The 13,554-nt window shown below is 35.4% G+C and overlaps 1 protein-coding gene across 34 annotated transcripts in view; it reads left to right on the top strand.

The window, feature by feature from the left end:
* Positions 1-13,554, top strand: part of PHF21A (PHD finger protein 21A) — a 196,062-nt gene that overhangs the window by 33,186 nt on the left and 149,322 nt on the right. For 19 of the 34 annotated variants that reach the window (XM_045486665.1, XM_045486663.1, XM_045486655.1 and 16 more), the window contains 3 exons: positions 2,250-2,393; positions 7,535-7,567; positions 9,896-9,961. In XM_045486665.1, the coding sequence (XP_045342621.1) occupies positions 2,340-2,393; positions 7,535-7,567; positions 9,896-9,961 (153 nt within the window). In that variant the 5' untranslated portion in view covers positions 2,250-2,339. Of the gene's footprint in view, positions 1-2,249; positions 2,394-7,534; positions 7,568-9,874; positions 9,962-13,554 lie in introns of all 34 variants that reach the window. The other 15 variants (XM_045486644.1, XM_045486671.1, XM_045486670.1 and 12 more) reach the window with 1 other exon arrangement.

Below are 13,554 nucleotides of genomic sequence, written 5' to 3'. Positions count from 1 at the left end.
TCAGTTTGATAGACAAAACTTACCTTCTTGAAATTTACATTTCTGGGACTATTGAAGATGGATGTTTTTCATGTTTGTTGGCCCTTCTTATTCTTCTGAGTTGCTTTTTCATATTTTTAAAATTAATTTGTGAGCACTCCCAATATATAATTTATGTTAACCCTTTGTTATGTATAAGTTTCTATATTGTAAATTCTCCATGTTTTTAACCTGCCCTTTGTTTCCAGAGTTTTTATCTTGACTTGAAGTGTGATGTTTTATGTTACTACCAGTAAAAGTAAATATGGCCTTTCTATTGTTGAAAATATCCCATTAACTTCAAAGTGATTCTTAATTTGACAAAAATTATAAGGAATCAATTTTGGACATATTTTCTGATAGTACCTTGCAAAAGTTAAAACTAACTCAACTAAATCAGGTACTGTTTTCAGGAATAACTCTAATACATATAAGTTACAAGTTTGAGTAGGGAGATGGTTTTTAGCATTTAAAATTAAACTGGGGGCACCTGGCTGGCTCAGTTGGTAGAGCGTGTGATTCTCAATCTTGGGGTTTTAAGATCGAACTGCACATTGGGTGTAGAGATAACTTACAAATAAAATCTTTATAAAAAAAGCAAAATTAGAGTGATAGTATAGTCTTAGCATTTGCTTTTGTATGTAAACTTACATGACAGCAAAAACAGTTATTAGTCTTAGTAACTTTATGATTCGGATATTTATTACAGCTCCTTAGATTTTCTAAGATAATAAGTAGCTAAAAAACTGCTTTTGTAGTTTGTTCATCAAAATATGTCTCCTTGTCCAAATTATCTCCCCGAAACATAATGCTTTTTTTGGTTGATAAGTTTTTTGGTCGATAGTATCATTGTACAGTGGTCCTTTCCTAGTCTCCATATATGTAAGTTTGAAGGAATTTTACATTTTTGAAACTTACTGTTTTTTAAGTTAGAGTGTTTTGAGATTACATAACATAGCACATAAATCCTAGGGGAGAGATTGCCAGTGATGTTTTAAGTCTAGTGAGATTAAGCAAATGTAATGAAAATTAATGTTCACAGGAATATATTGTACAGTTAATGATTCTACTATAACTGTTAAGTCAGGGAAAACTTAGGTTGAATACGGACTTGATTCATAGATAAATAATTTTTGGAAAGTGCACAGATTATGAATCTTATTGAATTGGTTTAAGGAGTAGTGGTTCTTCCAAATTCCCGATTGTTCCCTTCCTCAGTTTGTAAGAATGCTGAAAAGCTGCCCTAACTACTACAGGTTTTATAGTTACAAAGAAGAAGAGAGAAAGAAGTTTAAATTTATTCTGGCAAAAGCAAACTTTTGCTTTGGGAGGGTACCTAAAATCACGTCTAAAGGCCACATTCAAGAAAAAAAATGAAAAGAGAAATTAGCCGTTGAGTTCATGTAAATTGTAACAGTGGTGAGCAGAGCAGAATGGGAGGGTTCACATTCACAAATCTAGACTTTTGACATTGTCCCACTTGCAGTTACACACACAGCCACAAGAGATGCGCTGACGGGTTTGAAGAAGATGGTGTTCGTTGTCAAGCTGGAAGTGTCTAATCTGCTAGACCACCACCTCTATAGATTTATTTTTTAACATGCCTGTCTTAACTTTGTGGAAAGCACAGTTACATTGCATTGTGCCTGTGTAAAGTATTAATTCGGTAAATGTAAACCTTTAAGGGACACCAGAATTTTCCTGTTTTCAGTTTTATTTTTAAAATAGTATTGAGAACCCATCCAGAAGAAAGTACCCTAGCCTTCTTTAACCTCTGAGAGACCTTGAACTTCCCAGTTCACTCTGCGTGATGAAAAATATAGAACCCTGTTGTTATGTGTCTCTAAGACCGTGTGTCCTGGGTGGTTGTAGTCTCGCCCTCTAGGTTCCCAGCTCATCTGGGGCAGAAGTGGTCTTGTTCAGCTCTGTATCCTCAGAATGTGTATGTACCACAGTGCTGAGCATCTAAGCATGCTTAGATGCCTTCATGACCAGAGTACGCACTTTTCCCCCCATTTCTTACTTATTTGAAGTGTTCTGTAGAGGAATGTTCAAAGAATAAAATCCAGAAAGTTTTGATACTAGTTCAGTATAAAACTATTCATTTTGGGAAGAAATCTGTTTAGGAAGTGTCATGCCCTGTGTTAGAACATCAAATAATTTTCACCTAATATAACTTATTTAATATGAATATTTCCTTTGTTACCAAAAACATCTTATGATCTCTACAGCTGCAGTGAGAAGAGGAGTTTGTTATTTTAAACGGAGGCTGAAGAAACTGTAGACTTAGCAGACATAAGAGAAAGTGGAGAAGGTGGAGGATGGAGTTGCAGACTCTACAGGAGGCTCTTAAAGTGGAAATTCAGGTTCACCAGGTATGTTCCATTATTGGCTTCTCCCATGTTGTGTTATTAAGTAATGGCTAAGATTAGTAAACTGGCCCATCTCTGAATTTCAGGAGTTTTTAACCGTATTTCAGACAGTTGTCCAAGAGCCATGTCGTTGGCTTTCTATCACTGTGTAACAAACTCACTGATAATACTTTTAAGAACTTTACTTTAGGGGAACGTGGGGGGCTCAGTCAGTTAAGCATCTGACTTCGGTTCAGGTCATGATCTCATGGGTCATGAGTTCAAGCTCTGCGTCGGGCTCTGTGCTCACAGCTTGCAGCCTGGGGCCTGCTTTGGATTCTGTGTCTTCCTTTCTCTTTGCCCCTCCACCTCTGTCTCTGTCTCTGTCTCTGTCTCTCTCAAAAATAAATAAACATTTGCAAAAAAATTAAAAAGAAAAAAGAACGTTAATGAAATATTCCTGACTTCCTTTCTAGAGAAAACGACGGCATGTTTTTTTCATATGCCAAAGGTGTTAAAAAAAAAAAAAGCTATTTTTATCCTGTGTTTTGGTTCATCTGAAGACTTTGTTCATGTGCCTTGACTTGTATGTTTTAAGTAATGAGACATGTTTGACTGTCATTTATACCAAAGTTTTTATGCATAACTCAGCTTTATGTCTTGATTCCAATCTCTAGTAAACAAAACATCCCATGTTTAAATTTCAAATTTCACAATTCTTACAATTTACCTCAGGTATACATAGGCTAAACAAATCTTAAAATAAGTATATAAGTAAAATTACATTAATAATTACTTTTATATAATATCAATAAAAATATTAAATATGTATAATATATTTTATATGTATATACATCTTATTTAATATAACTGTAACCCAGACATAAAGCTATCCTTAAATAACAGCATCATTAACATTTATTTTTGTAAGCAGAATATCACTTTCTAGACATTATATCTATATCCCTTTTCTAGACATTAGCTGAATGTGGTCCTAGGTTCAAGATAAATGCATACACACACACACACACAATTAAAAGTGGTAAATGATGATGAATTGACTACTTTTGAATGTGTGGGTGTGGGAGTAGAAAGGAGAAGGGGACTAATTTTCTAAAGGTGTTTTTCCTAGGTATAGTTTCTCTTGTATTACCTGAATAGTTTAAGGTTAACTTCTGAAATTGTTGGTAACACACCTGGGGGGTTTGATAACTACTAAATTTGCACGTTGCTTAGATTAAGGTGGATGAGAATTTACAGGAAAGCTTCAAAGGCATACACACACACACACACACACACACACACACACACACACACACACACAAAGCCTCTGTGTGTTCAGAATCCCTGCTGCTGCTTTGGATCTGTTAAACTCTTGCTCAGCAGTAGTCTTACAGTTTGCTGTGTACAGGTGGGCTTTTCTGTGTGAAGAGTGTTTTGTTTTATGGTAATTGTAAGAAATTTAGTATATAATAAGTTATGCACATTTTATTTCATTTGGCCTTGCTTCTGTTAGTAATTGGGAATAAAAATCTGTTTATAAAAATAACTTTGTCTTTTTCCCAGGTTGTAAGTATTTTAACCAAGAGGTGTGTGGAATACTTAATTTGGCTGAATGGAAAATGACAACAGTTAAATTCACAATTTGTTCAAAGCTTACATCATCACAGAGGAAATTTCTGGAGAACAATAATCAATCTGAAATTTGTATGGATCAAAGATATTTAATAAAGTTGTACATGATTTTAGGAGATATTCCTCCTCTCAAGAAACAAATTGAACTAAATTACTAAAAATGAGAATTCTTAAATATTATTGGGGCACCCGGGGGGTGCCTCAGTGGCTCAGTTGGTTAAGCATCCTACTTTGGCTCAAGTCATGATCTCACGGTTCATGGGTTCAAGCCACATGTCAGGCTGTGTGCTGACAACTTGGAACCTGGAGCCTGTTTCGGATTCTGTGTCTTCCTCTCTCCCTGCCCCTCCCCTGCTTGTGCTCTGTCTCTCTCTCTCTCTCAAAAAAAATAAACATTAATTTAAAAATTACATATTATTTTGTTTTATATTTTCCATTCAAGCATAGCATTTTATGAAAATTACAATTATGAAAAAATTTAATGTTTTTGTTTTAAAATCTAATTTAATTTGTTGGCTCAAAAGGGATATATATAATATTCTTCTGAAAGTTATCCCAGTGTCCTAATATTTACATCGCCTATTTCCCCTTATATTTAACTATTTTTTAGCATAAATCGGAGCTTTTATAGTCATCCTTAATTATTACATATTTTGTTTGTACAATAATAATCATTTATATATTGCTGGCTAATATTTTTAACTTATATACTTACAAAACATATTTTCACTGTAATTACACTTGGAATATTATTTTGGGAAAAAATTAAGTATTAACAGTAAATACAAGTGACCTGTCTTGTTTGTAAATCTGATGTTGTTATTCTGGTTGGGCATGTGTTAAGCTCCATGATCACTGATCATGACGAGTTCGGGAATGCCAGAAATGACATCAAAGTAGGCACTGGCTATTAGGCTGAGGCCAGAGCCAGGTCATAGATTTGACTAAATGCCGGAGCAAAAGCCACCCCTTTTGTATTTCCAGTAAGGGATGGAATTAGGGCTGAAACGGAGTTTACCGGATAGACGCATGTTAGGAAAATATTGCTGTGGTAGACGTATATTTTTGTTCTTTATGGACAGGGAGATGGCTAAGAAACTAGCAATGTACACATGGTTGATGTGGAGTAAATGTTTAAATCATAATGGTTTGTGATGGGCATCTCATCTCTTTTGAGAAATTGCCTTTTGATTATTCTCACACAGATTTGATAGAAGCCGTATTTGAACTTTTGGAGTATTTACTTTACATGAAACGGAGAATAGTATAAAGCAGAGGTTAGCAAACTTTTTCTGTAAAGGGCCACATAGTAAAATTTTTTATACTTTGCGAGTCATTTATGGTCTCTGTCACTACTCTGCTGCTGTACAGACAATGCAGTGTCCCAGTAAACTTTATTTATAAAAATAGGTGGTAGGCAGAATTTGCCTATGGGCTGTAGTTTATGCCCACCTTTGGCATAAAGTATGTTCTCATAAAAATTGCTGCATTCTTGCAAAAGAAAGTAGCTTAATGTTGATAACACGGTGTCAGCTTAAAGTCACTAGGGATTTGGATGGTCTAGTTAAGTTGCCCAGCTTGTCCTAACCTGCCTCTGATTATCTCAAATGCAGCTTGACTACTTATAGATAGAAAAATTGGTTTATTTATTTCCTCCAAGAATGAGGGCTTAATGTGGTTATCAGTCGGTTTTTAAGTTCCAGTGTCATGGAAGAAAACCTTTTTTTTTGGCTTTAAAAAGGCAACTTTAGTGTAGTAGCCAACTCTCTAGTAATTAAGGTAAAAAAAAAACAAAACCAAGGACCTTTTTCATTGAAGAGTGTGGCTACCCTTGAGGCTGCACTGGCAAAAATGTGTATGTATAAGGCATGTTTCAGTTTCACTGAACTCTTAGAATGTGTGTTATTACTGTTTTGTAGATTAAGGCCAGGATGTAGAAGAGTTACTACTGTCACATATGAAGTAGAATATAGTAACATATACCTTCTGTTGCCAACCTCGGCTATCCAGAATGTATCTTAGTTCCTGAAGTAAGACTCTTGACCCTCTACAGTAAATATTAGAAGTCACTCACGAGAGAGTATACATTTTACTCAAGGGGCATTTCTTAAGCTATTACAACCTATTCGATCATCTTAGAATTAGTTCATTGAGCATATCACACAGCAGATCATAAGTAGCAAATTTGAGTTGGGGTTCAAGGGCTCTTGGAGGAGACATAATAATATTAGCAAGATTTGCTAGCTAACTCCTTGGCATTACAGAGTAGACTGAAAGGGGTGCCTGGCTGGCTCAGTCAGTAGAGCATACAACTCTTGATCTCAGGGTTGTGAGTCCAAGCCCCAGGTTGGGAGTGGAGCCTACTTTAAAAAAAAAAAAAAGTAGACTAAAAAACTAAAATGCAGACATGAGAACTCCTTAAATCATAGCGGTGAGGGGCCTTTATTGTAAGGACCTATGGTGTTCTTTATGGAATAGTATACTAATTGATATAATCATGCCTGTATCAATAAAAGCTGACTTTTGTTTCTATTTAAGAAGGCAGATTAAGTATATATTTTAGAAATATTTTATGACTAAAAAATGTAAAAGTACCTTGTCACTCAAAGAGAGGGACAGATTTTTTAGTTACATGAAAAATTCACTTAGGGAACAGTTTATTCCCAGATACTTTTAGGAATCAGCCTGGTATTTTTTTATCCTTCAGATTTTTCTCTCCCTGGGTATTGTTACCTTTGGGCAGTGATGCTTTTAGAGGTTGGGTTAGGTCAACAGACATCCATTTTTCTTTCCTTTTCATTTATTTGGACTTCTGCTTTCCTAAGTAAAGGTCTTTCTCGTTAAGTATTCTGGTAGCACTCTCCTTTCCAGAGGAACCCAGGTAGGTACAGTTTTGTCTTGTTCCTTCACTTCCTTACTTTTAAACAAATACTGAGCATCACTGCTCCACTTAGTACACCCCCCCCCCCCCCCCAGAGGATAGTGGCAAAGTCGAATCTGACACTAGGCTCCTTTTGTGGTTAAGAACCAAACCAACAGACTTGCCAAATCTGTACTTTGCTGTATACAAACAGGCCTGTTTTGTTATGGAAGCAGCTTCTTTCCAGGCCTTTTGGGACTCTAAACAATGACAACATTTTAAAGGGATGTTTGGCTTTTGGAACATCCAGCTTGCTTAAATTGCTTTTTTAAAGCCCCCATCCCCCACTACATCTCCAGTTTTGTTAAAAGCAGAAGGTTTTCATTTCAAAGTGGTATTTTATATATGTATAATATATAATATATTAATATGTTATTAATATATAGCAATATAATATGTTAATATAACATAATATATTAATATTATATATACGAGGAAGAGTATCTCATTAACCTTTTATATGGATCATAGACGCTTTTGGTCTATTCTGATTGCATGTTTTTCATTTTTTTGTGTGGACTTAAAACTTTAGATTTTGGGGGCCAAGTCTGATTAGCCATAGTGGGTTAATATGGAAGACTAATGGCTCTTTTTCTCTCTTTATCACCAGAAACTGGTTGCTCAAATGAAGCAGGATCCACAGGTAAAATGCTACTTTTATTTTTTTAATTTTTCAATTAAAATAATTTAAAATAAAGTAACCATAACATACTAAAATACAGACCAGCACTTAAGTTTTAAAAACCATCTCATCTCTGACAGAAATTATTTTTAGCATATTGGTTTTCATGTCATAAGGGTTGAGAAAAATCCAGTCATTCTATTATAGTGTAGCTATTATCATTTCATCTTTGTTTCATCATCACTTTATATTAATTGCTTTGAGTATTTGGGAGAAAAATTGAGAGTTAATACTCTTCATGTAGCTTAAATTCTATTTCCATAAGCATACTTATTTAGATTCAGAGTTTATGAGGCTTTCTGTAGTTTCCGCATTATTGTATATGGTCCAGAACCATTCTCATCTTGTCATAGTTTATAGTACAGAACACTTAAATACTTAACTCTATGGCTAAATAATTTCAGAATAATTTTTAAAAATCTTAAAAAAAATGTTTACCTTTGAAAGAGCCCTTAAAGAGGTTTTTAAAAGTACCTTATGTAACAATCTAGCAGATCTTACCTTCTTTCTAAATTCTCATAGGAGTTTTTGACTTAGGCATCATTTTATTCTCTGTCCCTGAAGAGAAATCTTCCTCAAATGTTATCTGGTCTTTAGGGTGCCCGAGTGGCTCAGTTGGTTAAGCACCCAACTCTTGATCTCACCTTAGGTCTTGATCTCAGCTCAGGTCTTGATCTCAGGGTCAAGAGTTCAAGCCCCACATTGGGCTCCGTGCTGGGTGTGAAGCCTACTTTAAAATAAAAAAGTTATCTTGTCTTTGATGATTATATTTATTGTTCAGGAAGTGTCTCCTTTGCAGCCGTTGTTAGTGGGTCATAAGTTTGGAGTGTATCAGACCCTCAGGATTTGTTTACCCATAATCTGTTTACAGAACACTTAGATCCATTATATATATATGTAAATATATCTATATATATATGTAGATATTTTTAACTTGTTAAACATACCATACACGCCTTATTGTAAAATTAAGAAAATAAGTTCTTGGTTGAAGAATGGTACTGAAACAGATTGATTTTTGGAAGTGGGAAATATATCCATTTCTACAAAAATTTAGCAGCCGGTGGCCTGTCGTGTTTTAACATAATCCATTGACTTTGAGAGCTAGCGTTGATAGCCCATACTTAACTCCTGTTTGATAGTCCAACTTCTTTGAGAAGCTTTTCCATCTTTATTTATTTTTTAAAGTATATAAAAATTTAAATTAGATTTAGAGAATCAAGAGGCAGTAGACCTTAGATAAATAGTCTCTTTTATATTTAATATGGTAACTTACATTGTCAGCAACTGAAATATTATTAGAAAATATTAGCATTTCTGATATAGCTGGTGGTCCTGTAACAGAGCAGTCTTAACTCAGAGAATCTGAGGGGGGCAGAAAGTTGTTGAACAATCTTATGAGTGATCTCGTTAGAGAAGCTTTATATCAAATACACTTATAAAAAAGACAACATAGAGTAAACATAAGGCAGGGGGAGGATGTATGCCCGGACCCTGGCAGAAGACCAAGCAGGGGTGAATTGAAAGAAAGCGTACAAAACAATGAAGAAAAATTAGTCTTTTATTGGAGTGATATTTAGTCTGTTAGTAGGCTGTCCTTCTACATTAAGCATTTGAAAATTTTAATTTTGGATTTTTTTTCCCCACTTGAATAGAAAGCAAGCATGTGCAGTGTGTATCTCATCTAAAATAGTATTCCTTTTTGATTCCTAGAATTTTAGAACTGAGAAAATACCCTTGTAGTCAGCGTGTTAATTTGAATGATGTAGTGTTAAGGCAGGTGCAGCACTGACAGCTTTTCAAACCTAGGCTAAAATAACAAATGTGCTCTATGAAATAAGAGAGAGGGCAAGTGGAGGAAAAACTCTTATCTTTATTGATAATACCGTTAAGCATGTGGTGTATGCATACTTACAACTTCCATTTTCCTGCTTTTGTCTGATTAGCGAAGCTTTCGGTTTTTTGTCAACTGATACTTTCTATAAAGAATAACAATATTTCAATAGAAAGGAGTACTATTACGGTGCAAGATGCTAAAGTATAAAACTTCTTGTAGTTTGAAACAATTGCAAAGAAACTGCCCCTGTTCCAATGCTAGGAGCTACATTTAGGATTTGTCCATTAGGATTTCGGTGGTAGTATGAGTGCAGTTTAATGCATGGCAAAGTTGATTGGCTAAATGCTTAAGATTGCTTCTTCATTTGTAATACAGTGTGCATAAGTCTTCTTGCTACTATTCTGTTAACAAATGAAATATCTTTCTCACAGATATTTTTTCTTTCCAATCAGAATGCTGATTTAAAGAAACAGCTTCATGAACTCCAAGCCAAAATCACAGCTTTGAGTGAGAAACAGGTAGGGGAAAAAGGAGGGGGGGCATATTTTTAACATTGTGTTCTAAATATATGTCTGCTCGAGGCTTCTAGGAGAACTGCTATTTTTCCTCATGTGTGAAAATAAGTGTGGGCAGCCAGACTCAGTTTTAATTTTGTTTGAGCTCTGTTTATCTATTTTTATTTTTGGTTGAAATCAGCGTCTAGAGTATCCCATGGGTATATGTTACTGGCAAATATCTAAAAGCAATGTGCAGGCTGCTGTTAACTGTGTTAATTAAACTCTATAGCTTACCTATAGGGGAAAGAGGTAAAGAAAGTTAGTGGGAGTACGTGATAGAGAATCTTGTAGTTACTGGATGTGTCTCGTTAACCCGTTTTAAAGGCTTGAAATGACATTTAACTTACTGTGGAGAAAATGGTTGTAAATAAGTTACTCTAATTGTAGGTCTCCTATTCTCATTATCATCATACCTTTATATTTTTCTTTATTAGATAGTGACCTATTATGTAAAAAAAACTTCGGCGGAACCTTGTTAGATTTATTTATATAAAAAGCAAGAGAAGAGCATCTTGCTTTTTTTCCCCAGGACATCTGGAAAGTGTTCTTTGGGATTTCTTGTGTAATGACCTCTCCTTCACCAATTCAGGCAGCTCCTGCCACCAGGTGGAGTGTGACAATTGATAGAGCTCTAAGTAAACGTCTGTGGTGTTCTGACAAAGCATTTGTGTTCTTATTCCTTCTCCACCACCCTCCCTCTGGTGAAAAGGAGCAGTTTTCTGTCTTGGAGTAGGTGACTGTGTGTGAACCAAAAGGATGAGGTGATTTGCAATTGATAGTTCCTGCTAGTGACATGTTACTGAAGATTTTTGACTGAATAGTTCTCAATAATTGATTTTTGTGTGGTTTTTTAAACTTTTATTTCGTGAAGTAATAGTAATAAGAGTAATTTATTCTTGGAGATTTCTGATTGTGTTTGTATTGTGTGTTCTAAGGGGCGAAAGAAATTTTGAGAACTATGTGGAACAGATACGAGTCACTAATGGTTCAGAATAGAATCTTTATCCAGGCTGCGTGAACGATGGCTTTTTTCCTCCCCACTCCTGTTCTTCTGCTTCTGCGTTTCCCCATCTTGTCTTCTCCAGAGACAGGAGGTATTTTAGATTAGGGAATTGCCAAGCTAAAATTGGGAGGAGGTAGCATGGTAGAGAACAATTTGTAAGGAAAAAATATAAACAGAGTTCGTTAGTATGTATTTGGCTCTGAAAGCGATTCAGTTCTCTAAAGTCAAAATGATGTGTGTTAGTGAAAGTGTTCTAGCTTTGGAATTCTGTTAGCACTGAGCCGCCTTATAGTTTCAGGGTTAGTTTGACAAGATGCCAATGAATGACTCACTTTTGCTGAAAAATGCACGTGTTCCAGCAGGGAAAGAAGGTGAGAACTGATTAGTGGAGTAGGGAGTGGGAGATGTTGTCACAAAGTTAAGACAACCTAAGGCTACATTTGGGGAAAATGGGGCAATTGAAAAATTGTATTTATTTGAAATTTTTGTTTGTCAGAATTGATGTAAAGATTTGGTTTATTTTTGTATCTTTTTATTCTTTAATTTCTTTTTCCTACTAGGGGCCTCACTTAATAGAAAATTGCAACCATTTATGTTTATGTTCAGTAAGACATTTCATCAAGTGGCAGACTCTGTCATCTGAACGAAGTTTGAGTTTTAGAAATTAGAATTTTAAAAAATGGGCCTGGCATCAGGAAAATGTTAGGTATAAAAGTAAAGAGAACAGAGTCAGAAGCTAAAATGCAATCTTGGCAATTTTTAAAAATTTGCTTAACTCTTAAAACAACCTTTTTTTTTTTTTTAATGTTTTTATTTATTTTTGAGACAGAGAGAGACAGAGCATGAATGGGGGAGGGGCAGAGAGAGAGGGAGACACAGAATCGGAAGCAGGCTCCAGGCTCTGGGCCATCAGCCCAGAGCCCGACGTGGGGCTCGAACTCACGGACCGCAAGATCGTGACCTGAGCTGAAGTCGGACGCCCAACCAACTGAGCCACCCAGGCGCCCCTAAAACAACCTTTTTGATAGAACAGAAAACATAACATTTTTAGGTAAGCTAGTTCTTGAAGGAAGCACAGCAATAAAGTTCAAAAGCTGGTCCTTCTTCAGACTTATTTCCGACACAAAACATTGATAATTAGTTTAAAATAGTTTTATTTTTCAGCAGATGCCTAATGTTGAATGCCTAGCATTTTTCTTTTCCTTCTTAAAAGATCTACTTAAGCCTCTGGCAAAACACTGATTTGCCTTTTACTTTAATAACTAAAATCTGAATTACCTTACTCACATAACAACTATTTTAATTTAATATTAATTTTTTTTGGTTGTGAGAGAAATGCTAAATATAGCAAAGTTCAAAGAGTGCTATATTCCAGAATTAACAACTGTTAATCCTTTGTCATTATTTGTTCTTATTTTTTTATCTGCATGCACTTCTCTGCAGTCATTTTTTCCAAATCCACTTGAAAACTTAATTTACACAAGAAATAGATGCGTACATTCTTTTTTTTTTTTTTTTGCCGTATTAAAAAAAACCAAACCATTGCAGATAGTCATTAATTCTTATGGTGAGCACTTACTAGTTCTTATTTGTTATTGCTACCTCAATCTTTGGTACTTTTTCAGTTTCCTCCTCAAGAGTAATTGTGAAATGTTATGCTCCATTTGGGAAAATATGCTTTTTAGTGAGCATCTCTCATGACTAAAACTCAGTGAACTTCATTGAGTTCTTGGTTAGAAAGTTCCAGTGTTTTCAAACTGCACCTTGAGATTTCTGAATAAACTCTCCATTGCAGATTTTGAAGTCAGCCCCTTGACCCGCAGGGCTTTAATTTGCGGTTGATAGTTTTAACTCAGGAAATCTCCTGACTTGATTGGCTAAACAAATTATATGTTATGGAACCATTAAAAGTCATGGTTTCAAGAATATGTTAATGATCCAGAGAGTGCTTGTGATAAAGCAAGTGAAAAACACATCAGCTTCCTGTGCATTACAGTCCTGTTTTTTAGTGTGTTGTGTGTATATATATGTATGGAGGCATGTAAATACATGGAAAACCGTGTCATGAAACGTTGGGAGGTGATGAATTTACAGGTAGTTTATTTTTTCTTTGTAGTCTTAGTATATTTGCTTTATTCTCCACAATGAATATGTTTTCTTTTTATAACCAGAAATAGACAAGAAACATTATTTTAAAAAATTTTAACACCAAACTTTTGTCTGTTTCAGGGAGAGTTAGCATTTAAATACCTAATGACATTCTCCTCATGGTATATGAACCACTCTAATCAGAGAACCCAGCTATTTCATTTTTTATTTATTTTTTCAACGTTTATTCATTTTTTTTGGGACAGAGAGAGACAGAGCATGAACGGGGGAGGGGCAGAGAGAGAGGGAGACACAGAATCGGAAACAGGCTCCAGGCTCTGAGCCATCAGCCCAGAGCCCGACGCGGGGCTCGAACTCACGGACTGCGAGATCGTGACCTGGCTGAAGTCGGACGCTTAACCGACTGCGCCACCCAGGCGCCCCGAGAACCCAGCTATTTCAA

The sequence above is a fragment of the Leopardus geoffroyi genome, chromosome D1 (assembly GCF_018350155.1).
Source record: "Leopardus geoffroyi isolate Oge1 chromosome D1, O.geoffroyi_Oge1_pat1.0, whole genome shotgun sequence".
NCBI classification, from domain to species: Eukaryota; Metazoa; Chordata; class Mammalia; order Carnivora; family Felidae; genus Leopardus; species Leopardus geoffroyi.
The sequence above is the reverse complement of the archived record's forward strand: the minus strand, read 5'-3'. Positions and strand labels throughout refer to the sequence as shown.